Below are 24,226 nucleotides of genomic sequence, written 5' to 3'. Positions count from 1 at the left end.
CGTCACTTTATCTGACACTTTTTCTTTGATGAATCAGCAGGCCGACGGCCTTCAGATGGACGGCCCTTCTGGACTTCTCCAAAATGTCCAGATGGCCAGTTCGCCCCTGCCAGTAATTATATAAATGAATATGTATATAAATTGTGTAATATTAAACATAAAGATTGCATTAGTGATTCATTTGCTTTTAAAACTGCAGCAAAGATCTTTGAACTGTGTTCTATATCAACTGTTTGTTTTATTGTGAAATTAAATAGATAAAATACATAAGAACTTTACACTAGTTTTACCTCGATCTGTGTCCCTTTTTTCATCTGTTGATCAAGATTTTTTTTGACCAAAACAAGAATTTCATAAAATTCAAATAAAAATAAGAACGATTAAATCAAAATGTAAAAATGAATGCTTGAAACTGGTGTTAAATGTGATCTACATAAATAAATAATTGCATACATATTATTAATCCCTGAACTAAGCCACGTGTGTGACTATCACACCATATGGAAAGCATTTAATAATACTAAAGATGGTTTGACGAATATTAAAACTTGACTTTGATTTGATGCATAACCTCAGAGTCAGCTGTAAAACCATACAACAGTTAAAACAGCATGCTTTCAAAGACTAGCTACTAATGCTCTTTTCTGTGTCAATGGTTCCTCAGTGCGTCGGGTCAGTTGCCACCTTCGGTTCGGGTGGATCAGAACCGGCTGCTGGTGAGGAAGGTGGACGAAACGGTGAACACCACTTTCGTGTGCGAGGTGAAGAACAGTCTGGGATCTGGCAAGAAAGAGCTGGTCGCCATGGTCATCGGTGAGTAGAGCAATGCAGGAATGACACATGCACTACTGATGCAAACAGTCAATACACTTTTCAGCTCAACTACAGTGTCCTAATAGTGCCTGGTTAGGACACGGTGTTGCACGCCACCTTCACACTTCACACAGAAAGACAAACACACACAACATGAGAAAAGGATTTCTCCTTCCATCTACAGATTCATGTACACTTCTCTAAAGTGGGAGGGCTTCAGAAGCCAGACTCTTACTTGGTGGTTGGGTTTCCAATTTTATGGGAATTTCTCCAGAAGTCTTTGTTCTATGTGAAGTCACTTGGTGTGAGCCAGTTTGCCGGGTTGCTTTTAATTTTTTCTTTTCACTTGTTTTCTTTTTACTCTTTACCATACCTAACAGTTCTGTTGTGTCTTTAACCTCTCTTAACAGAAAAAGAAAAGGGATCGTATTTGTTTCTTTCTCTCTCTCTCTGTTCCTGTGCATGGGTTTCTTTCTTCTTGAGCGCTTGTCTTGATGGTCCATTTCTTGAAACGTTACCCATTGTCGATCAGCTACAGAGCGTTTGCTTGGATAAATGGACGCGTGTAGGCCCGCGAGCCACTGTGGTTTTGGCACTTTCTCATGACAAGGCAAGTGCAAGAGCTGCATTTAGAATCCGTGGGAATCCTTTTGGAAATTTCAATTGTCTTGTGGGAGAACAAAGGCTCTTTGTAGGCACTCTGTAGCAAGAAAGTGTGGGATGTTGTTCCAACTTTTTTTTTTTTTTCAGAACAGTATTATAGGGGAGAGTTTTTTCACAGTCATGAGAATGCTTGGTCCTTACAGGTGTGTGTGTGTGCTCTTGTTTTTGTGACATATCAGGACGCAACTCTGTATAATGATTTGTGACTTATGAGGACATAACCCATGTCCCAATTTTTCAAAACGCTTATAAATCATACAGAATTAGTTTTTTTGAGAAAGTAAAAATGCACAAAGTTTCCTGTGAGGGTTAGGGTTAGGTGTAGGGTTGGTGAAGGGCCATAGAATATACAGTTTCTACAGTATAAAAACCATTACGCCTATGGGATGTCCCCACTTTTCACAAAAACAAACATGTGTGTGTGTGTGTGACTGCATTTTATCATGATCTAATTTGAGTGAAATGTGCCTGTGGCAGAGAATTACTCACCAGTTTGTTTGTGTAATCTTTGATACTTTTCTTTAGTACACAAAGTCATTTAGTACTTGAGACAGCGGTGATCAATCATGCAAACCCTGCTGAAAAACTAGCTGCTTAAGCCAGCCTAATGTAGCAACTGATATCAGATGGTCTAGCTGCTCTCCCAACATGGCAAGCTGGTGTTTGTCTAAATGACCAAACAATCTAAATGGCCTACAACTTGGATGTGACAATCTTGAAACGCTTAACGCTCGTCCTTGGACAATTTTTATGGTTTTAGAGGGGTTTGGGGAAAGTTTTCAAATAGACAAACCAACTAAATGCTAGATTATCAGGCTGGGAGACTCGCTAAACCTTGGCTGGTTTAAACCAGTCTAGTTGGTTGACCAGAATGATCAACCTAAAACCTGCAAACTTCCTAAGGCTGGTTTAAACTCTTTTTGTGTGTGTGTGTGAAAAACTCTTATTCACTGCCCACTTGCAATTTTTAGTTCATGCATCTGCTAGTTGTGCTGGTATTGTGCTATCCTGTGCTGTGTGTGTTTCAATTATGTCATTAAGTCAGGTGTAAACAGATCGTAATATGAATACAGACATGAGTGGCACACCATGACAAAGCTCGGCGGATTGCAGGCCAGACTTGTGCTGATGCAAGAGGAATTTAAAAACCCCTACTCCCAAAACTGAACACGTGAATGAGGCTAGATTGCACTGGTTCCCAGTGGGTCTACCAGCCTAGCTGGAGAGAAATTAAATGTCTGTGTGTATGTTTATGTAAAAAAGACAACAAAAAGTGAAAAAGTAGGAAGGAGGGCTGTTTTGAAGTGGAACATCCCCCACACAGAATGCTCTGGAAGTTGAAATAGCACTCATTAACTCTTCCTGCTTTCGTCCCGCCTTGAAGTGGGAGACCTCTGCTTGTGCCAGCTAAAAGACTAATCATGCAGCTTGCCAAGAAGGAGTGTTTCCTCATTTCTTTCCCTTCCCTAGCCATTTTCAGACAGCTAATGTAGAAAACTGAAGGCTTTCATTGTAGACTCTATTGGGGGCATTGAGAGGCCATTTAGCTGCTTAAATTCTTGGCTGAATCTTGGTGCCGTTTATTGATTTGTTAGTGACTGCTCTTGAGGAAACACTGAGTTTTTTTTTTTTTTTAAGAAAACACGAGCACACATTTGCATGCACACATGTAAGCGCATGCGCAACTCAAAACAGCACACAAAGCACATCCCTGCTGAAAAGAGCAGTGTGTTTTGAATGCATGAGTTTATTGGTCAGTAAGGCTTCATTTGTCGACAAGCTTCGTCCGAAAGACCATGTTGTTTGGCAAATCTAGGGGCAACAATCATGTCTTTTAGAAGTTCTCCCCCACGTTTTACAACATGATTATATTTTGGGAATTTCTTAGTCAAAGTGCAAAGAAAAACGAATTGTAGCAGACCAAATAAAACAAAAGAAACAAACAGAAGTTTTAAAAGTATCTGAATATCCAATGGCAAGTGCTTATTTGTGTCTGCTTTATAGTTGTACATCACATTACAAAATCAGTTTTCATGAATCAAGATATTAGATATTAATATCAGATCATTCCTTTAGCACTGGTTCATCATGTAGACCAGCACCAAACTAGCACTGAAAGGAGGCTCCGGTTGGTCTTTTCATAAAGAGCATTGAGCAAAAGCGTGAAATGAATTTCTGAATCCAAAGATTAGCTCATTCAGTGCTGATAGTAGACTGCGGCACTTCTCTGCATCCCTTCATGATTTGGTCTATTTGGATCATCAGATTCGGGTCTGTAACTACCAGGTTTTCAGATTAGTGCTCAATGGAACTGGATTTTAATAGTCTGTCCTTAAAGATAAAGTGTGTAATTATAATAAATTGCTGAAATAAGTGCCACGTTTTAGGGAAATCAACTTGTGAATGTCTTATTACCTGGATCTCTATACAACGTTGGATTTAAATAAGTATGTCTAACTTTATTCACATCCATATAGGATACTTGAATACATTACACTGAAAAATTGATGTAGAAACAGTTTTCACTCAGAAATTGGTAGTAATTTTCACAGTTACAAAGAAATTGTATTATTGAATTAAAGCCAAAATTTATATAAAAGTATAATTTTTATATAACTTTGAAAAAAATATGTTTTTTACAGTGTACATCATATCATAATTGCTTGATTGCATTGTCGCAAAATTGTATTATTGGGCAGCTCTGATCTGCTAAATGTGAGAAAGATATGACAGTCTTAAGATATTATAAACATACTTTTTTATTAATTATAAATTAATTATAAACTTGATTTTCTGTAAGCTGCTTTGAAACAATGAGTACTGTTTAAAGCGCATTATGAATAAATCTGAATTTGAAATTTGTAATTGACATACTTCTAGTTGCATGTACATCAAACAAATGACATGCTTCATTTTTAAACAACTGCATTTGGTTCCTCCAGTCGTGAATATGTGCTTGTGTCCTCAAGTCTGACGTATTCTCTCAGAGTTTTCCTATCATATCAAGCAGTTACAGGGACTCTTACCTTTAGCGTCTAAGCCTTATGGTGTGAAAACAATGTCTGAAACTTGGCATGTGAGATAAGGTGAGAGAAAGACCTCAGTCGACTGACACCTGGTTGAAGCTTATCACCCACGGCTGAGCAAGAGAAAATCGAGACAAAGACGGACGCAACGAGAGGGCGAGGAGATATCACTTTGCTAACATTAAGTGAAATGTCAGAAAAGTGGGCTGCCAAGATTACCTGGCTCTTAGCCCACCGTCCATCATTAGGGCTCATTACAGGTGCTCCGAAACCTTAGAGCTCACCGTAGAAACACGAGGGCTTGCTAGCTTGCCCTTTTCTTTGCTTTGATCAATTGCAGAATGGAAATCAGGCTTTCACAAGGTCTTGCTCTTGGCTGCCTTGTTGACCCAGCCGGATTCTAATGATTTATTGGCCTTTTTTAAAATATATATATATAAGCAACAAGCAACTGATTCAAATGGAACATTTAAGTATTTAGGAATATTATTAGCCATTTGGAACACTAAAAGTTTCAATTTTTTATGTTTTAAAATGCCTTAAAAATCCTTATTTCTTCTCAGATGACGATAAATGGAATATCTAAGCTTTTGTGTGAAGTTTCTGATGCATGGCTTGTCCGATCTACCCAAGAAGCGGGCAGCTCGGAGCACTTTAAAGATGTATCAAGCGATGCATCTCTGTATCTGAATCAATAGAAGCTTACTTAAAAGCAGCATTTTTACTGAGCCGCTTCTTCATTCTCTCTCAGCAATTTTGTACACATGTCAGAGTTTAGAATCTGCCAGGCCGCATATATACTGATGCTTTAATGTTCAAAAACAGAATACACGCCGTGCTTAGCCAGATGGAGCCGGCTGCGTTTTTTTCCATAAACATTTAGTTTTCAGGCTCTCATTACTCCCCTCGATTTTCTTTGGGAAAAAAGTCTTTGTTCCGAGTGGATTATGAGGAGCAGGCTGTCTGAAATGGGACAGTGGCACATTTTTCATGAATTTCTCACGGATGTTGACACTGATGTGATGGCAGATTCAATGAACTGTTGAAAAATCATTACAGGATCCTTTTACAGCGTAGCTCTGGTTAGGCTGGCTTAGCGGAGCGATTTCTGACGCTTCCACGATACTGTTATCTGTCATCAATGTCATTACCTGAAACTTCTCTCCAATAAACTTGTCCTCTGCATAAAGGGCTGGATCATAAAAAGATCTCTATGTTCCAGTCTTTTTTTCATGATATTCATTATATATCTCTATTTAAAAGGTGTTTTTTCCTCAAACAGAGGAGCTATCATTTCAATCATAGAGCTAGCTGGATTCAAAATGTTTAGTGTAATAAGTATGATATAGGAAGTCTAGTAAGAGAAATCATCATTTATTCATCCTCAAGTTGTTCCAAACCTTGAGTTTCTTTCTTCTGATGAACACACACACACAAACACACAAAGATATTTTGAAGAATGTGAGAGACCAAAAACAGTTGCTTGTACCCATTGACTTCCATAATATGGTTTTGTTACTCATATTCTTCAAAATATATTTGTTCATCAAAGAAAAAATAAAAACAATATATGTTTGGAACTACTTGAGGGTAAATAAATTAACATAATCTCCTTCGGCACCGTTCACTTATGGAGTACCTCAGGGGTCCCTTTTGGGGCCTATCTTATTTCGTTTGTATATGCTCCCCTTGGGTTCAATCATGAGGAAATATAATATTTCATATCATTGTTATGCTGATGATGTTCAGATCTACATTCCTCTTAGCTCTGATCACTCTTATTCTGATATTTTTAATTGCTTTGAAGACATTAAGGGCTGGACTGGCAGAAAGTTTCTACAACTAAATGAGAGCAAAACTGAGATTGTTGTCTTCGGACCCCAAGGTGCTGTCTCGGATGTTAATATTAATCTAGAATATATGTCATCAAACATTCATCCTTTTGCTAAAACATTAGGTGTGATTTTTGACACTGATCTGAATTTTGAAAAACAGATATGTGCGGTGGTGAAGAGCAGCTTTTTTCAACTAAGGCAAATGGGCAAATTAAAATGTATGGTCTCGTTTAAGGATTTAGAGAAAGTTACCCATGCCTTCATCACTTCCAGACTAGATTACTGCAATGTGCTTTATATGGGTCTCAAGCATTCATCGCTGAATCGCTAAGAGGATAGAAAGCATTTCTCCTGTCCTAGCATCTCTTCATTGGTTACCAGTGCAGCATAGGATCCATTTTAAGATTTATTATTTGTGTATAAAGCACTAAATAATCTAGCCCCATCATACCTGTCCGAGCTTCTCAGCTATCAGCAATCCTCTCGCTCCCTCAGATCCTCTGATAAACTCTTCCTGCATATACCTTGCTCTCGCTTGAAATTTAGGGGGATCTGGCTTTTTTCTGTAGCCGGTCCTAGACTTTGGTACAGCATACCTCTAGACATTAGATCTGCGCCTTGCCTTCCTGTTTTTAAGTCCCACCTGAAGACTTATGTGTATTCCTTGGCATTTGGATGAAATGTATGTTTGTGTTTGTCAATGTGTTTTTGTATGGATTGTGTTGTGTTCTCCTAAACTCTATATTTACTTCATTTGTATATGTACAGCACTTTGCCATACACTAGCTGTTTTAGGATGTGCTACTGTATATAAACAAATCTTGACCTAATAATCAAGACTAACACATAAAGGAAATCATTTTGATTTATACACACCAATACAACAATTAAAAAGCCAAATATTGAATACAGTATATTATATATTGAGCAATATATTATTAATATTATTAATATTGTAAAGTTGGGTCATTTTTTTTTTTGACTTTACAGAAATAGTAGAAATAACAACACAAAGATGTAGGACAGATTGCAAGACGTCATCAAAATAATTTTGAAAAAAATGTGTGCGCATGCATATTTGTGTGTGTGTGTATGTATATATATATATATATATATATATATATATATATATGTGTGTGTGTGTGTGTGTGTGTGTGAGATACAGTATGCCAGTATTTGATTTATCATCCAGGTAATTTTGCACATGATGACATTTTTGGAAATCTCATGTTCACGAGTCACGACCCAAGACCTGGCGAGGTTGCAAGGTTTTCTCTTTTTATCCTGATGTTGTAATCCACTCAGCCATGCTTACGCCGGGTCTTTGATGTACAGTGCACACGGTGACTTTAGCAGGACAAAAGAAATCAAGATAGGCACCCTGGGATTATTGCTTGCCACAGATCGAAACTGAGAAACGTGCATGTCAGAAATACCATCCTCCTCCAGAGAAGCTCTTAACGCCCCGCTCTTTAAGCTGTAAACCTGCGAGCGTGTGTGTGTTTTCTAGCATGGAAACGAGTGTCTCTGGCAACAGGGTTATTAGGATCGGCTCAAAGCCCAATTATACATCCAAATCTGTTGGATTTAGCACTTTCTAACAAGCAATGATGCACATGACCCAGTGATGTACACACTCACATTGGAATCTGAAAACTAGGTCTTTTTGTGTTTTTCAAGTAATTAACTTGGTGGAACTGCACTCTTTGGTCAGTCAGCCCAGTTTGGACGCTTCCCTACATCACTTTTGGCAGCACCATTAGTGGTCACCACATCACCTGTCAGTTAGCCCAGGCTTTAGAAGGACAGCTGGAGAGGCTGGTGTAAGATGAACGTATGCGCCCTGAGCTCTCCAATAAATCAATAACAGGACATGTGAGACAGCGGAAGGGAGGGGCCACCACAGGACACGGCTGAGATTTGAGCCTATCCTTTACAGTCAAAGGAAATGTGATCTGTCTGGGTTTGGTCTATCCATCATCCCCCTCTCCTCTTGCACTGCCAAAAACCTGTGTATTTTAGCAGAAATAAATTAGAATATAATGATCGCACTCACGCGGTGAATGTGTGTGGATCACTTTGGTACACTGTTGTTGCGTGATTGATTGCTTTCATAGCAGTTGTAGTTCTACCTGGGGTGGTAGTTGTGTTATTTTATAAATAGGAACCATTTATAGGCGAGTGAAAAGCAGATGCGTTATGATGTGGCGCTCTGCTAGCAATCAGAGTGCAGCGTGGTCTCTACCTACATCCTATAGGTTAGGAAAACATGAATAATGCCATCAAATACAACCCTGAATGCTTTAATTACAGTTAGCACATCAGGAAAGGTGCCAGTTTATTGAGTTGATAATAACAGGAATTTATCAGTTCTACCTGGAAACTGATGACGCGATGTACGGAGAACTTAGCAACATTTGAATAAAGTGCAACAGTCGTGTTTTTCATTCATTTTTTTCCATAGGGAAATTGATTGTTAATGATAACTTACAAACATTTATGAATGGATATACTGTGAGCTCTAAGGTGTGTGTGTGTGTGTGTGTGATTTTGTATGTATATTATATTATATGAAGGGTAAATTAGGAAAATACTTAACTACTGAATGCACAGTTGTATGTCTGAATATACAGTATGCAAATCTTAATTTATAAATAAGATGCATGTGTATATATATGCAGTTGTAATTGATAATATAGAAATAAACACACACACACACATATATATATATTAGGGGTGTATCGGTTCACAAAATTCACGGTTCGGTTCGGTACGTTTTAGATACAGCAAAATTGGCAGATAAATTTCCTTGATTTTTAAAAAAAAAATTATTTATTAAAACTAACAAAGTATGTTTGTTTTTTTTTACATTGAACAATGATGGAGCTATTCTTTACCCATCTTCTATGGTGTTTTCTAGGGGTGCTCCAATCACGATCGGCTGATGGAATTAACCGCTGATTAGAGAACCCGGCTTTACTGACGAGATGTGCATTAACGATCGGCCGATCATGATCGAAGCACCCCTAGTGTTTTCTTAGCAGCATACTGTATAAAACAAAAACAGCTCCTTATAACAAAAAAAATGAAAATGTTATATTGTTGTAGTAGTTATGAACAAATACAAAGATGTAACTTTTTATATGGAACTCTATAACTCTTTATATTGAGTGTGTTTTTACTCAATTGGTTCTCTATAGGGCTTATGTTTTTTGGAACAAAGCAGGAATTACGGTCTGGCTGAAATGGGCTCGTGAAGGAATGTTGTCAACGGGGCTCAATTACATTAAGCATGTTCTTAAAACCTGCGTTTTCCACTATAGGCGCTCACAGGCGGTTATTGGGCTACCTTGTTGAACGCATATCATTATATTTAACTTTTTTTTCCAAATATAGGCCTAATTAATTAGTCCAACAAACCGTTCGGTACATAATGCGTACCGCCTACCAAACCGAAAGCCTCGTACCTAACGGTTCAATACGAATACGGGTATCGTTACACCCCTAATATGTATATATATATATATATATATATATATATATATATATATATATATATATATATATAGATAGATAGATAGATAGATAGATAGATAGATAGATAGATAGATAGATAACTGAATATATAAAAGTAAATAATGAATTTAAGTACAGAAATAAATCTAGAAGAATATATAAAATATAGTTTGAATATATAACTGTGAATGTATAACTTTAATTCTGAATACATAATTGTAAATATATAGTTACAATTCTGACCATATTATTGTTATTGGAATTTATTATTGAGTATATTAAGTTATAATTCTGTATAAAATGTAATCAACATCTTTAAATCAGCAGTTCTTTGTTGTTTTTAATTTGATTTATTGAAGTGTTTCTTTGGACTGTAGTTCTTTCTCTCATCGAAGACATTGTATCTTTGTCTTCTTATCTGATTTTCAAACACTTTGTAACAAACTGTTTAACCAAAACTTTTAAAGATCCCTGTTGGAAATAAAAATAAATGGAAAAAGAAAAACCTTGTAGAACCAATGGCACTATGTAAGTGTTGTGTTTTAATAAACTCTCAGAAGCCGTCGTAATTTTTTCAGCTCTCTCGCATTATTAGTGTATGTATGTGCACAACCAAGCAACAGATTCCAGCTATGCATGTATGCGGGAAAATTGAAACATGGACTTTAATGTTGTAGCATGCCATTAACAGAGTGCGGCGGAATAATAAAGTGCTGTAGTTATGGCACTTGAGGAGCTTAGCGGACACGTTAAAGGTCACAAGGGCTTTGTCCACGAGCCCATCAACATTCTTACACAATAATGACCTTTAACAGCTTCCACAGCTCCACAACTCTCTAAGGTTCAGTTCAATGTGGGTCGTAGGAACTCATTGTTTTTCAGTAACACAGCGGCTTAATGTTTTATTAGCCTCGGAGTGGATCAATAGCATGAGACTTCCCGCCTGGCCAAGTGCCATCAGTTGGATAGCAGTATCTAAAATTTACCCCAAAAAGGTTAAGGCCCTACACTACGGCCTTAAGATGCAGAGTCGTTAAAAATGAACATGTCTTAAGTGTGTGCTTCCATTTTTTCACTTGAGAACAAGAGCGGTCAAAATGTGACATAAGCTAGTTGTTCGGTCTTGCTCAGATTCACAGTTGAAGCAGCACAGTATCTCTCCTCTCCTCACCTTTGACTTTTGTCTCTCAGTCTCAGAGCTAGATGTCGACCATAGGGTACATGGATCCTGAGCTGTGGCATCTGGCAGAGATAGCGCCAGGAGAGTGATGTTAAGAGAGACTGGGGATGTTAGTCAGTTGTGTGTAATCTATGTGTGTGTCTCAGTCCCATATGTGAGCCTGCTTTCAGTAGCAGCGGGGCTTGAAGAGACTTTAATGAAAGTGGACTGAGAGGCACGGCTAAAAGGAATCGGGTATCCTAAGAAAGAGCTCTTTAAGCATCTCCCGGGACTGGGATAAAACAAACCAGTGGAGGAGCAAACGAACAGGAAAAAAGTGTGTGGGAGAGGGAGAGATTGTACACTCGTTATATTGCAGGAATATTAAGTCGTATCCAAATTGTGTGGGAAGAAATGTAATGTACTTGTACATGTACGCACATATATTTTCATCAGTAGCCTGCTACTTTTTTTTCGTCTTGTTTGAAATGTTTCTCAGTAGTTCTGGAGCCTGTAGCGCTAAAACAAGTGCAAACAGAGACTGTAGTGAAATTATTATTTTATTAAATTTCTGGGGTAAAAAAGCCTCTTGACTTGTTTCTAGTAGCCTGAATCCGTAATGATTCGTATTGTCATGGTAACGGGGAAATTGCAGGAGGTGGAATTGGTGATTTCTTGACTGAGAGCAAGGCATAAGTTTAGAGGAGTGTGCATGCATTTTCGCCTTTGAATTAAACAACCTAGAAAGCTTCAGCCTATTTCAGAAGCGCTGTTTGCTAAGGTTAGGATCGCTGTTACTCTAACCCTCATGTATATATTCAGACCAACAGTGCACTTGCAAATTTTATACAACAATAAAAATAAATTGACATTGAGGAACATACATTTTAGAAACAATATTGATAGTTCTTTTGTTGATCTGCTTACAAAAAAAGTTTGGAGAGCTTTGTTAGCAACACATAGTAGTTGCATTTCAGAATTTAGCGTTTTTCAACAAATTGATTGAGTAAATAATTCAACGACTCACTCATAATAAATCAGTGTTTTGACAGATTTGATTAAGTGAATGATTCGCTCAAAAAGACTATTAAAACTCTTTAAACAATTAAATCAATGTATCATACAGAAAGAGTCTTTGAAATATAATGGACATTTCCAAAGTGTGGACCTTTCATTAAAACAGTCTTATACATTACAACTTGAGTAAATAAAAATTAAAAACACTTTTCTATTATGATTAAAACAGTAACTCCTCAGTTTCTGGATGTTTTTGAGTGATTCATTAAAAAACCAACTCAAACTCCTTTGCATATTTAGAGCTACTGAATGGGCATGATATGATTTCTCAAATTGTGCGTCTTGAGGAAAGTGTGCTTTTGTATTTCAAAGCGATTTAAGAGACCACTTAGCAATACCTTGGCACCTACAACACTTTTGCATTTAAGAAAAGAGTTTTGCACTGACAAGCACCACTCAGGTTTTTTTTTTTTTACTTTAAAATCTAATTGTTATTTAAATAAGTGAGCTGGGCGTATTTTTAATCCATTTAAAGTTCTTACAAAACATCAAACTCATGCTCTTTTTTTAAAATTCTTTCACTTTGCATATTTATAAGGTTAGCTTTAGGACCAGCGTATTATAATATATTGGGCTGTTTAATACAGTAATGTAACCAAAATCAATGCACTGGACTTGCAAAGCACTATTACTGTTCTTTAAGTTGCACAGGCTCAGTCAGAAAGCTTTTGATTAAATCAGACTGTAAATATAATTATTTTTCTTGACTTCACAACTTCACCACTATATATGTATATGAATATAGACATCACTTCCTGTGCATTCCAGACAGGCTCTGTGCAGCATGAGATGGGGCTAATCCTTCATGGAGCAGGTGTCCCTTTAGTGTTTGTGACTTGGACACGTTCCTAGGAATTTGGTGGGAATGCACAAGCTGAGCAATTAGCTGACGTTAGCTGGAGGGCTGTGTTCCCAGAGTAACTTACGTTTCTTCCTCTTTGCATGACCATACTTTGACATAATCTTTACATTCTTTCTCCATCTGTGTGTTTCTCTTTTTAACTCTCTACTTGTGTAGTGTAATTCACCTGGTCAGCTCCCGAGCGTAGAAGGAACGGACGTTTGTGTTGTTTTCTTGAACTGAGACCCGAGAGCGGATCCGGCAAACTTGGCTCACACCATAGGACATGTAGCTGGGAACTGGGGGCAGCCAAAAACCATTTCACAGTCTAAACTGAACCAAATCACATCATATGGTGAAGAATAGCTACCACCACCAAGCAGAAACTTCCTCATTTGTGCCCCTCCCCTCCTCTGCAGAATCGACTGAAGACCCGTCCAGTGCTGGCGTGGTGGCCGGAGCCATTCTGGGAAGCTTCTTGGCCCTCATTTTGGTCAGTGCGTTGGTTACCGTGTTAGTGATGCGAAGTCGCCGCCATCAGCATAGATATTCAGGCGATGGTGAGCAAGGCACTTATGGCAACAAAACCCGTCTTTTTGGAGGCAAGAAGGCAAACAAGAACGGCGCGGGGGCCGGCAATAATGGGCCAATCTACACATACCGGGAAAGTGAGCCAGGTGCCCTGACGGAGAAATGCAACGAGTTTCCCCGCATTACCGGAAGCACGCCAAGCGCTCATGACATCCTGCTGAGCAGCGAGATGAATGAGGCCAAGCGCAGGAAGTTCGATGCCCTGAACGACAGCCTGGAGGATGAAGAAGAGGACGAGAGGTACGACCGCTTTAGCGGACTGCCGCCCAGCTATCAAATCCATGGGCACGAAGACGAGTGCACACCTTACCTGGACGACGACATGGAATCCCAGCGAGACGGGTCAATCATTTCCCGGACTGCAATTTACGTCTAGAGGAAGCTGATAATATACCTGACTATTATTTACTTGACCTTTTAGAATAAAAAGACCGAAACAGAGGAGCGGAAGCAGAATGGTTAATGTCACATCTGTGGACGAAAGCATTATCAAACCGAAAACACAAATTAATGCTGCTTGCCTCACGATGCGTACTTTGAATGCATAATACAGACTGAAAATAAGAGTGATTTTGTTGTTGTGTAACTGTAACTTTGTTAACGCCCATTCTAGCCAGAATCCATCTTTCCGTGGTGCGTTCACTCCTGTGAGCACAATACTCAAGTAGGCTCTTTGAAGTGAAAAGAAAGCCTTGTGATTACCCATACACGATTGACAATGCTGCGTCGCATGAGTGTCACAGCAAGCTGTGACCTAGAAGCTAAGGCCGTTGTCTCCAGGTTGCATATTCCAGGCTTCTTTTATCAAATCCCGGGAATGTCGTCTTTGAGAACAGCTGGATGTTTTGTTAGCGAAACAGAAAACAGGCAACGCAATGCTTACTCCATCATCTGGGTCATTCATCTGTGACGCCGATCAACTCCAGCTGTGAACGCTTTTAACTTTGCCCCACCATTTTTTAGCTCTCGTTCATTAATCGGATGTCTTGTTACGCTAAAGAAATTTTCTGAATGACTCGAGGGGTTCTAGGCAGAGGCGTAATAGTGTTTTAGTTTTTCCCTCTCCATACTCTCCTGTCAACCTCTGCAGAACGATATGTTCCGGGCCATGTTTAATTCAGAAGAGTGTTGTGCATTAGCCGTGTGTGTTTTGGGCTAATGCATGTTATTTTTTTCTAAACACCTGATTAATCCAGTTATATCAAAACCATTGAATGCAACATCAGAAAACTGCAAACGCGAGCACGACTAGCATCAGCACGAATCCTTCCAGGAGGAAATAGGCTCGGAGTCTATACTGTGTTGTCTTTTAACTTCACTAAAACAGATTAAGTAGATTAAAGCACATCGTAGATTGGCGGCAAAGGCTGGGACTGCAAGTGACGTGCCTTTGAGTGTGGGATTATATGGACGGTCGGAGCGCTTGACGGACCTGCGAGAGTTAAGCCAGGCGGCATATGCTGCCCAGTTCAGCCGAGTCCACAACGATGTTGAAATGATGCCAGCTGAAAAAAAAAGGTCAAGGGGCGACACGCTCTCACCGTATGTTCGCCAGCGAGATTAGGTCACTCGCTTTACCGAGCAGGTCAACAGCTTGTTTTGAAGCCTCGTGCATAAGCCAAATTTTTTGGGACTACAAAAAATACATTTTGGACAACTACGTGTGTGTAACAATGTGCGTCCAGATGTGGCTTCATTAGTCTCTGGGTTGTCAGCAAGTGCGTGCTTTGCATAATGTTGTGCCGCTTGTATGGATGCTTCGGCAGTGCTTTGAATTACTTGAGCTGTGACTCATTCATCCTTGGTTTCACAGCATCGAGGTTAGAGTGATAATGACAAAGGAGCAACACACTCACCGATGTGACGCCACCCAGACAGAACTCCATACCCAGCAAAGCAGATATAGCATGAGTAATTTGGAGATTATACTATCTGGACCCAGTGACTGTAAAGGCAGTAGTTACTCTAGTGTGTTCAACCACACTGCAGACTTGCAAGGCTTTATCCCCCCCTCCCTAAAGCGCTTCATGTTGCATCACTGCACTGAAAAATAAGGATGGGAAACCTACTTTTCTGAGAGCTGCTAAGGCCTTGAAATATTCAAGGCAATAATGACGACAAACTGAAGGAAACGGGGAACTTCTGAATAATGTGTTGTTTGCAATAGCAACGAAATTAACTTCACCTGTTTGGTCTGAATTTGGAGTCAATGTCAGGCAGAATCATGTGATGTATTGTGAGATACTGAACTCTTGACATGAGAATGCTGAAAGAGCAATGTAGCCAAATCAATCTTAGTGTTAATGTTTTAATAGAATCTTTTGTTTAACTTTTCTGAATGTTTTTATAGAATATTAGTATTAAGAGTTATATAGTGATGCCATGTTGTCATTTGCACAATCCCAAGGCTACATAAAGATTAATAATTGAAATAATTGAGCAAAATTTTGGGGGGAAATAATATGTCTGGGTCACATTATACTGCATAATTTAAGGAAATAATTAAGGAACTTAAATATTTTGCATAAAAAATAAAGCCTTGTTTTTAGGATCTTATGTTTTATTGTAAATTACGCGGATTTAAATTTACAGTATTTTTTTTGTTACTTATACAAAAAAACAATTCCATTTAAAATAGAGAAAATATATATACATTACTTTTAAAAATACATTACAGTAATGACGATTTAGGGAATCATCTGTTAAACTGTCAAGAAAATAAAGCCATATTTAAAAAAGGGCCCCATTTACTTTATATAATATAATTTTTAGGTTTTTGGAGTAAAATATGACCTGGACTTCACCTGGTTACCAAGTTATATTCGGAGATGAAAGATACCATAGAAGTTAATAGACAATTGAAGAGAAAGAGATCCTTAATTTTTTTGTAAGTGGGCAAACTTACAAAATCAGCAGGGGGTCAGATAAATATGTTCCCCACTGTATTCACATGTTCTCAATATTATGAAACAATAAAATATGTTTTCATAGGTTGGTGTAAGTGCCTTCTGGGATGTGTTTTAGGGTTGGAAGCTCGCCACAATTCATGCAATGTTGAAGTCCTATATATTGTAAATTAATGCCAGACGTAACAACTGCAAGCAATCGACGATATTAAAAAAAGACGAAAACAAGACCGGCTGAGCAATGCAAATTGTCCCCACGTGATGTTTCTAAATTGCTCGGCATTATGGTGCGAGTCATTATTAACTCATCAGCTGTGGATGTCATTGAACTGGTTATTCATTCACTCTGAATGTTGTGTTGTGAAACTGTGTATGAAAAACAGATTGCTTCTGCCTGGCCTCAAACTGTTTCTTTTGTGTAAAAACTATAACAGGTTCATATCATATCACGTAACTGCTGTACAACAACACATATTTGTCAAATCTTGTGAGAACAAACTATACTCTCTTCTTTATGTTTAGTTTGTTATATACTATGGATGGAAACCAGTGCTATCCTGTGAGGTCTTGATAGTGTGTATCTTGACGTGACGTGTCCTGTGTGTGAGAGATATATATATATATACTGTATATGTATGTATTGTTCATCAAGATATCCCATGAGAGAAAAGTGTTATTTATCAGTGCTGTAAATAACAGATGTAGTGGTCAGTTGTGGCCAACACCAAATATAAAAGCAGATGTAGTACAATAGGCCAGAGTAGACAAGAGAATAACCTCAGCTGCCTTGAGTCGGTGATTTAGACAGACGGGAATCTGTGCGTTCAGCAGATGTAGCTTCCCGGACGCACACTAGTTGGTATCTGGCACACGGCCTGCGATGAAAGTACAGTATGGATTGATGTTCGCACACTAACTTTTTGCACTGACAACTTTAAGCTCTCTCAATCCTCTTCACCATAACACACACTCCCACACCTCAACATGACCAGACGTCAACAATAGATAAACACACACACACACACACACTCCTCTGTAGCGGGCGAATCTCATGCTTATGTCCTGCTCATATGATGCCTCACATTACTTTTTGTTTAAAGACAATTGTAGTTGATTTTTATCAAAGTGTTCTCATGGTCATGGAAAACATGGAAATATAAGGAAATTATCTTATTTTCAGGCCTGGAAGTTTTAGTCAAGTCCTAGAAATGAATTGGTCAAAAACGTGCATAATTTTTTTCTTTGACTTAATTAATTAATTAATAATTATTTTAAATGTATATACAAAACATCAAATAAAAATATGTCACTTTAAAATGAACTCAAGTAAAATCTAATTGATTTAATAGTGTAAAGAGTTAATTTTGTAATTATTTTATATATTTTATAATATTTTAAATATTTGATATTATATAGTATTATTTTAAATAATTAAATAATTTGTCTTGAATGTTAATTTTATATATTTTTTTATTTAATCTAAATATTATTTCAATATTTATAATATAAAGTAAAATATCAATTCAAAATTAACAAAATGAACTCATTATGTTAAAGAGTCAGCATTTTAGTTATTTTGTGACTTATTTTATATTTTAAATATTTAAAATATATATATATATATATATATATATATATATATATTTATTATTATTTATTTTTCTTGACTGTAGTGGCGTTAATTACATTTTATTTAATCAAACTATGATTTACATGCTAAAATATTTATTTAAAATATAAAACAAAAAGATATAACTTCCAAATTATTCAAGTAAAATGTAAATTCTTTAATAGTGTAAAGTTTATATTTTATTTACATAAAAATTTTTGATTTTTTTTTTTCAATTAATATTAGATTTTTTTTTAACATCAATTTAGGTTGGCATATATATCATTATTTATTATTATTTTGAATACATTATTATATATATTTTTTCTTTTGATGTTGGGCTGAAATATGAAGCAGGCCATGTTTTTTTGTGAGATTCACCCGTACACACTGTGGCCATCCAGGATTTATTATCCGCAGTTAAAGGCTATGTGAGGAACTATTACACTGACATACACCAGTATTACCCCGTTTAGTGAAAGACATTATCAAGATTCATGTAAGTCTCCTCCGTTCCTCGCCAGTCATGCGGTTTTATAACCCTGAAAGACTCCTCCAGATGAGGTGAGAACCGCTGGGACTCTAATCCTCTCTGAAAATGGTGCCACAGCGGGCAAAACTCTGCCAGGTTACAAACCAATGTTTCTGGCATGCAATTACACAGCCTGTCTGCAACCACTACTCTTAATTTTTGACAGCAGAAATGGGTTATGGCATCTCCAGTTTGCATCTGCCTCCGGTCTCAAAGCAACTCGGAGCCACTAGACCAAATTGCAAGTCCACACGTGTGTTTTCCTGGCCTGTTCCCTCTCATCAGCTACTTGTGAATACTATAAATAAATAAGAGAGCTAGTAAAAGCATCACTAATTGATACACAGCCCTGCATTACCTCCACGCCGTCCTGTTGTTTTGCTGTTTTTTCATTGTTGAAGATATTTAGTCTGTTTTAGAGGAAGAGGATGTTTTAGCATCACAAAGATGTGATTAGCGCTAACAAATACACTTAAACTTGTGTGGTGTGTTTATTTGGAGCGGAGACAAAAGCGTGTACATTCCAGGTCCCATTATTGTCCTGTCACATTATTTTTGTATACTGGTTGTAATTAAAAACCTGGTGGATTTCTAAGCACTTTGTCTCGTGTATCTGTTTGTTGACTTGATGTTTTTTTGCATCTTGTGTTGTGTTTTCCCAGCATCAAATGCAGTAAGTTGTTCTGCCTTTGCAGCAGGACGATGATGCACGGCTTACATAGCTGGTCTCCAACAGAAATTACATTCTGACCCCCGACTGACAAGTGAAATGCAATCCTTGGAAGGATGTTGATGTGTTTTTTTTTTTTTTTTTGTAGCAAGGATAGCATGACGGGAGGCTAAACTCCTCGAGCACATATCGTTAAAAGTGGGTCACATGAGAGCAGGATCAGCGGTGAGATGTGCTCCATTAGAGGTCAGATTGAGAGAGAAATGTCTAATAGAAGCAGGTAAAATTACAAAAATAATAAACCGCTTTTCCCAAGAACAGTGAGTCAGAAGTAAAAAGGTGACTGCCTTTAAAAACAAATAAATAAAATACAAAAAGTGCATGTGTGTATAAATGTAAATAACTGAAACATGATGTCTTTTAATGTCTTTTGGCAGTCTCCTTCCCCTTAGTGGGTGGAGTCAGGTGTCATATTACAAAATGTATTAAGGTCTTTTAGGATCAAAACTTTCTAAAATCTTGAAAAAATACGTCATCGTAAAGGTCTGAGTCTCAATATTCCATATTGGTGTTGGAAGTAATATTGACAGAGATATTTAGGCATTTGTGACAGAAAAATGCATTAAAAAAATTCAGTGGAGTCTTGATTGGACCCGGTGGCTGTTTGTGGTATAACGCCCTAAATTAAAACTCAGGAACCTTCTTTTTTTTTATATCAACTTCAAATTTGGAACATAACTTATTTGGACATAAGGCTTTCATTTTATAGCAATTTTGCTATAAAACAAATATTTTATATTATATATTTTTAGATTCAAAAATATTTAGAAAAATACTTATTTTTATATTACCTGCAGATTGTCTTCTTTAAAATGAGTCCAACCTTAGGTCTGTATTCCAAAGTGTCCTCCAATTATTTAAGTTTGAAAAGTGTACTTTCACATCTATATTCAAAAATTGGGGGTGGCACTTAAAGGGTTAAAATGGAATAAAGTATTTATCTAAAAAAAAAATACTGACTGAAAACTTTTATACTTTAGTACATAAAAATACGAACCTAAGCAAGCCCTGGCAGTGTAGCTGTGCCTGAGGGGTTTCAGAGGTAGCCTCCATCAGGATGTACACACAGGGATCTCACCCCTTGCCCGTTATCCTCAACTTGCTAATGGCTTTTGACAAACCTGGCGCCCGTTGTGGCCTCGATCTCATTGAGCCGGCGAGACACAGCGAGCTTCTCCTCATCCTTGAAGGCCCACTTCAGGCACCGCATCTGTCGCCTTGACAACACTCTGACACTGTTCTGTCACCACCTCCAGTCTCTCTCCTTCCTTCCCTGCACAAGGACACGTCTGAACGCGGTCGCCTCGGCTTTTGTGCAAAACATATACAGTTAGTTACTGAAAAAACTCTTAAAAATAAGGTTTCCAGAAGAGGCAGGGCCATAACCACCATAGACACAGAGAGAAGTGTCCCCTCGCTTCAGTATTTAGAAATTGGCTCCCCATAATATTTCAAATTCTTGCACTGATGCACAGTATTAAATTGACTGACTGTGTGTATAATTTTGAATAATTATAGTTCAAAACTGTCCTTCCATGTCTTTATACATGTAATACTTAGAGAGATGTCACACACCACAACACCCCCCCCCCCCCCCATCCCACTTATTTTTACTAACATTTTAATAATCTAAAGAATCTTTATCCACTATAAAGAACATGTTGTGCTCTGAAAAGTGTCCATGGATGTTGAGGGTTCTAAATGGAATCATCGATGTCAATAAAGAACATGATTGTAGCGCAGGCTGTAGGGGACGTTAAAATTGCTTTGTATTATTTTTTGATTAGGAACAAGTGGGACGTACATCAATGGTTGCCATTGATTAGAAAAAAATAGTGATTTTCCAAAAGACGATCTCGTGCTGAGATGATTGTCGTAATTTAATAACATTACTCGACTGGAATAGTAATTCCTGAAGGAATGTCACATTTGGCCATCTGCCAGGTGCCTTTTATCCGGATACATAACACATGGGGAATACAGGTAAAGTGGCTTTTTTCAATTCATTTGATTTGACATTTATATATACAGTAGGGTCCAAGAGTCTGAGAGCAATCAGCACTCAACAGTAAGCATGGCCTGCAGCCAGTGTGAGAGCGTTTGGACTCCGTTAACAGGAGCGTCGTTCATCCCTTCAGGCCACGGCGGCAGTGCCTCGCAAAATTTCACATTCATCTGTTTTTATGCCTTGCAAACGTAGATGCTTTTGTGATGTATTCTGTGTTGTTGTTACAAAGTTAGCAGATTTTTGCCAAGATTGTTAGCAAGCCAGCTGTCATAGATGTGGTGTAGTAGAAATTGCAAAAATGATAGGATAGTTTTGAAAAAATGAACACAATACCATTTTTGATTCCATTTAGATTATCGATTTAATTTCCTTTTTTTGTAAAGAATAATGTATCTAAAACTATCGACATTAAAAATACATTGACTGTATTTTTTCAACTATTATTATTTCATATGATATTACTAGAATAACGTTGAAACAATTATCATGAATTTGAATTGAAAAACTGGAAAATAAAAATATTAATTTAGTAAATACTGTATATAAATGCATAACTACAAATATAATATTGAATTAGCATTTACATTTTCTTAATTTATTCAAAATTATATTTACCAGCATAACAACTGTGAAAAGTTTAAACGTCTAACATGAATTTGAGAAAGTTGTCTTGGTATTAATAACTGTGCTTTATAATTTACATTGCTAGATTTTCTTTTTGTAGAGAAAGCAAATTTCAAATATAATGAAAAACACAAATATTATTTCCAGCAAAAACAAAATAGCAATATTGTACCTACTTAAAAAAAAAAAAAAAAAAAAAAAAATGTAATTAAAAGTTATGTTGCCAACATGACAACTGTAAAAAGTTTAAACATGATTTTGGAAATGATGTCTGAGTATTGAAAAACAATTTCTCACATTGAACAACACACATATAATTTCTAGCAATTGTATAAATCTATAGCTACAAATATCAATATTAATACATAAATCTATATTATTTGTTACATTTTTAATAAAAACTATATTACCAGCAAAACAACTGAAAAGCTGAAACAATTAACATAATTCTGACTGTGATGTCTTATAGTATTGAACTGATATGTCCTCATTTAATTTAATGATAGCACTTTTACATTTACATATTTTATCAGTGAGCTACAAATAGTGCAAACTCTTAGTATTTTAATGCATTTTTAATGCATGTTTTTTAAAAAGGTAAAGCACTCATTTTTTTAGGTTTAAATGGTTAATAAAAATCCAGCCTTCAGTTTTTTGGACCCCACTCTGTCTCTGTATATAGTCAGAGAAGACCCCATGTTTTATTTAACACAGACGAAACGAGGCTTTGAAGGAAGTACATTCTGTCTGATGTGTCGTGCTGTTTAAAGTGTAGGTCACATCCTATGAAAATTTGTGAAATAACATTTTGTTCTCTGTTCACATCAATAAAATGTGCCTTTTGACACTGAATAAAGTCTATACGTATGCAGTAAACAAAACCGAATGTGTGACTGACATACCGCTGACTAGTTGTTTAGTAAGGCTGCTTGGGATGTTTCAGCTGTTTAGCTTTATTTTCACAGTGAACAAGGAAAAAAAAAACATGGTTGCTATTGAAATAATAAGTCCTATTTCTCGATGAATGTAGGTCTGCCCTCTTTCTCGCCGTGCTCTTCTTTTAACGCACATTTCCTGCTGCTTCTCTCAGCAAGAATGTTATTTTTTAATGGCACACCGAGGACTGATAGGCTTCAATTATCCTGTGCAGCCATTTGCTCAGAGCTTTTTGTTTGTCTGACGGCGTCATGCCGCGGATGACTGGCCAACAGGTCTACAGTTTGCACGCAAATATGCACACTCAAAAACAACTACTTTTTTCTAAAGAGCAAGGAAAACTTAAATATTAAAATATTAGAAGTTGGTACAGATTTTTTTCCCTTTTTGACTTTCTTTGTGTGCTTTTTATTGTAGTTTGCATCTTTTTTATACGTCTAATAGGAAGAGGGTTGTTCATTTATCGAGGCCCTGCAGTTTCACAAATTTCCCTTTGAGCCTCAAGAGGAATGAAAGCACTTTTTAACCAATACCTATTACCTCAGCCATCTGTTCCCTGTGCGTGAAACAATTCACAATTTCTCCGATATTATCTTTTTCATTTTGCCTTGTTGTATTCATTTGAATGATTTAATTCCTCTTCTATAAGTTGTATTCGTTTCACAGTCTGGGTGGATTCACCCTTTTGTGCTCGGGCTCATTATGGTTAACATCCCCAGTGGATGTGAGATTTTATTAGTCCTCTTGCCTCCAACCCCCTCACGGGGTCTTCAGAAATTAAGACATTACCAAGCGAACGCTTCATGCTGAACTAATGAGCCACTGAAACGTGCTGGTGGGGGACTCATTTTAAACGCAGCCTGACTGTCTGCACTCTGTATTACAGATAAAATGAGCAAAAGATTTGTTACAGAAGTGGGATTGAATTGCACAACACCTGTTCAACTTTTAGCCTAGTTTTTATTGCTTTTGAGCTCTAGATCTGATTGGACTTTCATGTAATGTACTGTAATGCTGTGACAGATCAAGTTGAGTTGGGAATGTGGAACTGACTGCTGCCATCTGGAGTGTTATCGTCCATTAACATCAATAATCAATGTGGTGTCAAAGCCACAGCCTAGCGTTTAGCACACATACCTCGACCTGTGAGTAGAGCTCGAGTGCTGTATTCTCTACTTTCTTGATTCCCATAAGTAATTAAAGAGTCAAAAGCCAAAAATAAAGCAAGATTTGCATTTTCTGACAAATGTTTAAGTTCGACGGTAGTTAAAAACAATGGGGAAATGTTCATGTTCTTTTATAGCTGCACAACTGTTCAAAGGTTTGATTGCTTTTGAAAGAAATCTCTTATGCACAGCAT

General features: G+C 37.3%; 1 protein-coding gene across 2 annotated transcripts in view; it reads left to right on the top strand.

Annotated features, from left to right (window-relative positions):
- Positions 1 to 24,226, top strand: part of LOC113062588 (nectin-2-like) — a 134,021-nt gene that overhangs the window by 67,869 nt on the left and 41,926 nt on the right. Inside the window, exons 6-7 of one of the 2 annotated variants that reach the window (XM_026232528.1) lie at positions 665 to 813; positions 13,350 to 17,768. In XM_026232528.1, coding sequence (XP_026088313.1) covers positions 665 to 813; positions 13,350 to 13,897 — 697 coding nt within the window. In that variant the 3' untranslated portion in view covers positions 13,898 to 17,768. Of the gene's footprint in view, positions 1 to 664; positions 814 to 13,349; positions 17,769 to 24,226 lie in introns of those variants that run through there. The other variant, XM_026232529.1, reaches the window with a different exon arrangement.

Source organism: Carassius auratus, chromosome 44 (genome assembly GCF_003368295.1).
Source record: "Carassius auratus strain Wakin chromosome 44, ASM336829v1, whole genome shotgun sequence".
NCBI classification, from domain to species: Eukaryota; Metazoa; Chordata; class Actinopteri; order Cypriniformes; family Cyprinidae; genus Carassius; species Carassius auratus.
The sequence above is the reverse complement of the archived record's forward strand: the minus strand, read 5'-3'. Positions and strand labels throughout refer to the sequence as shown.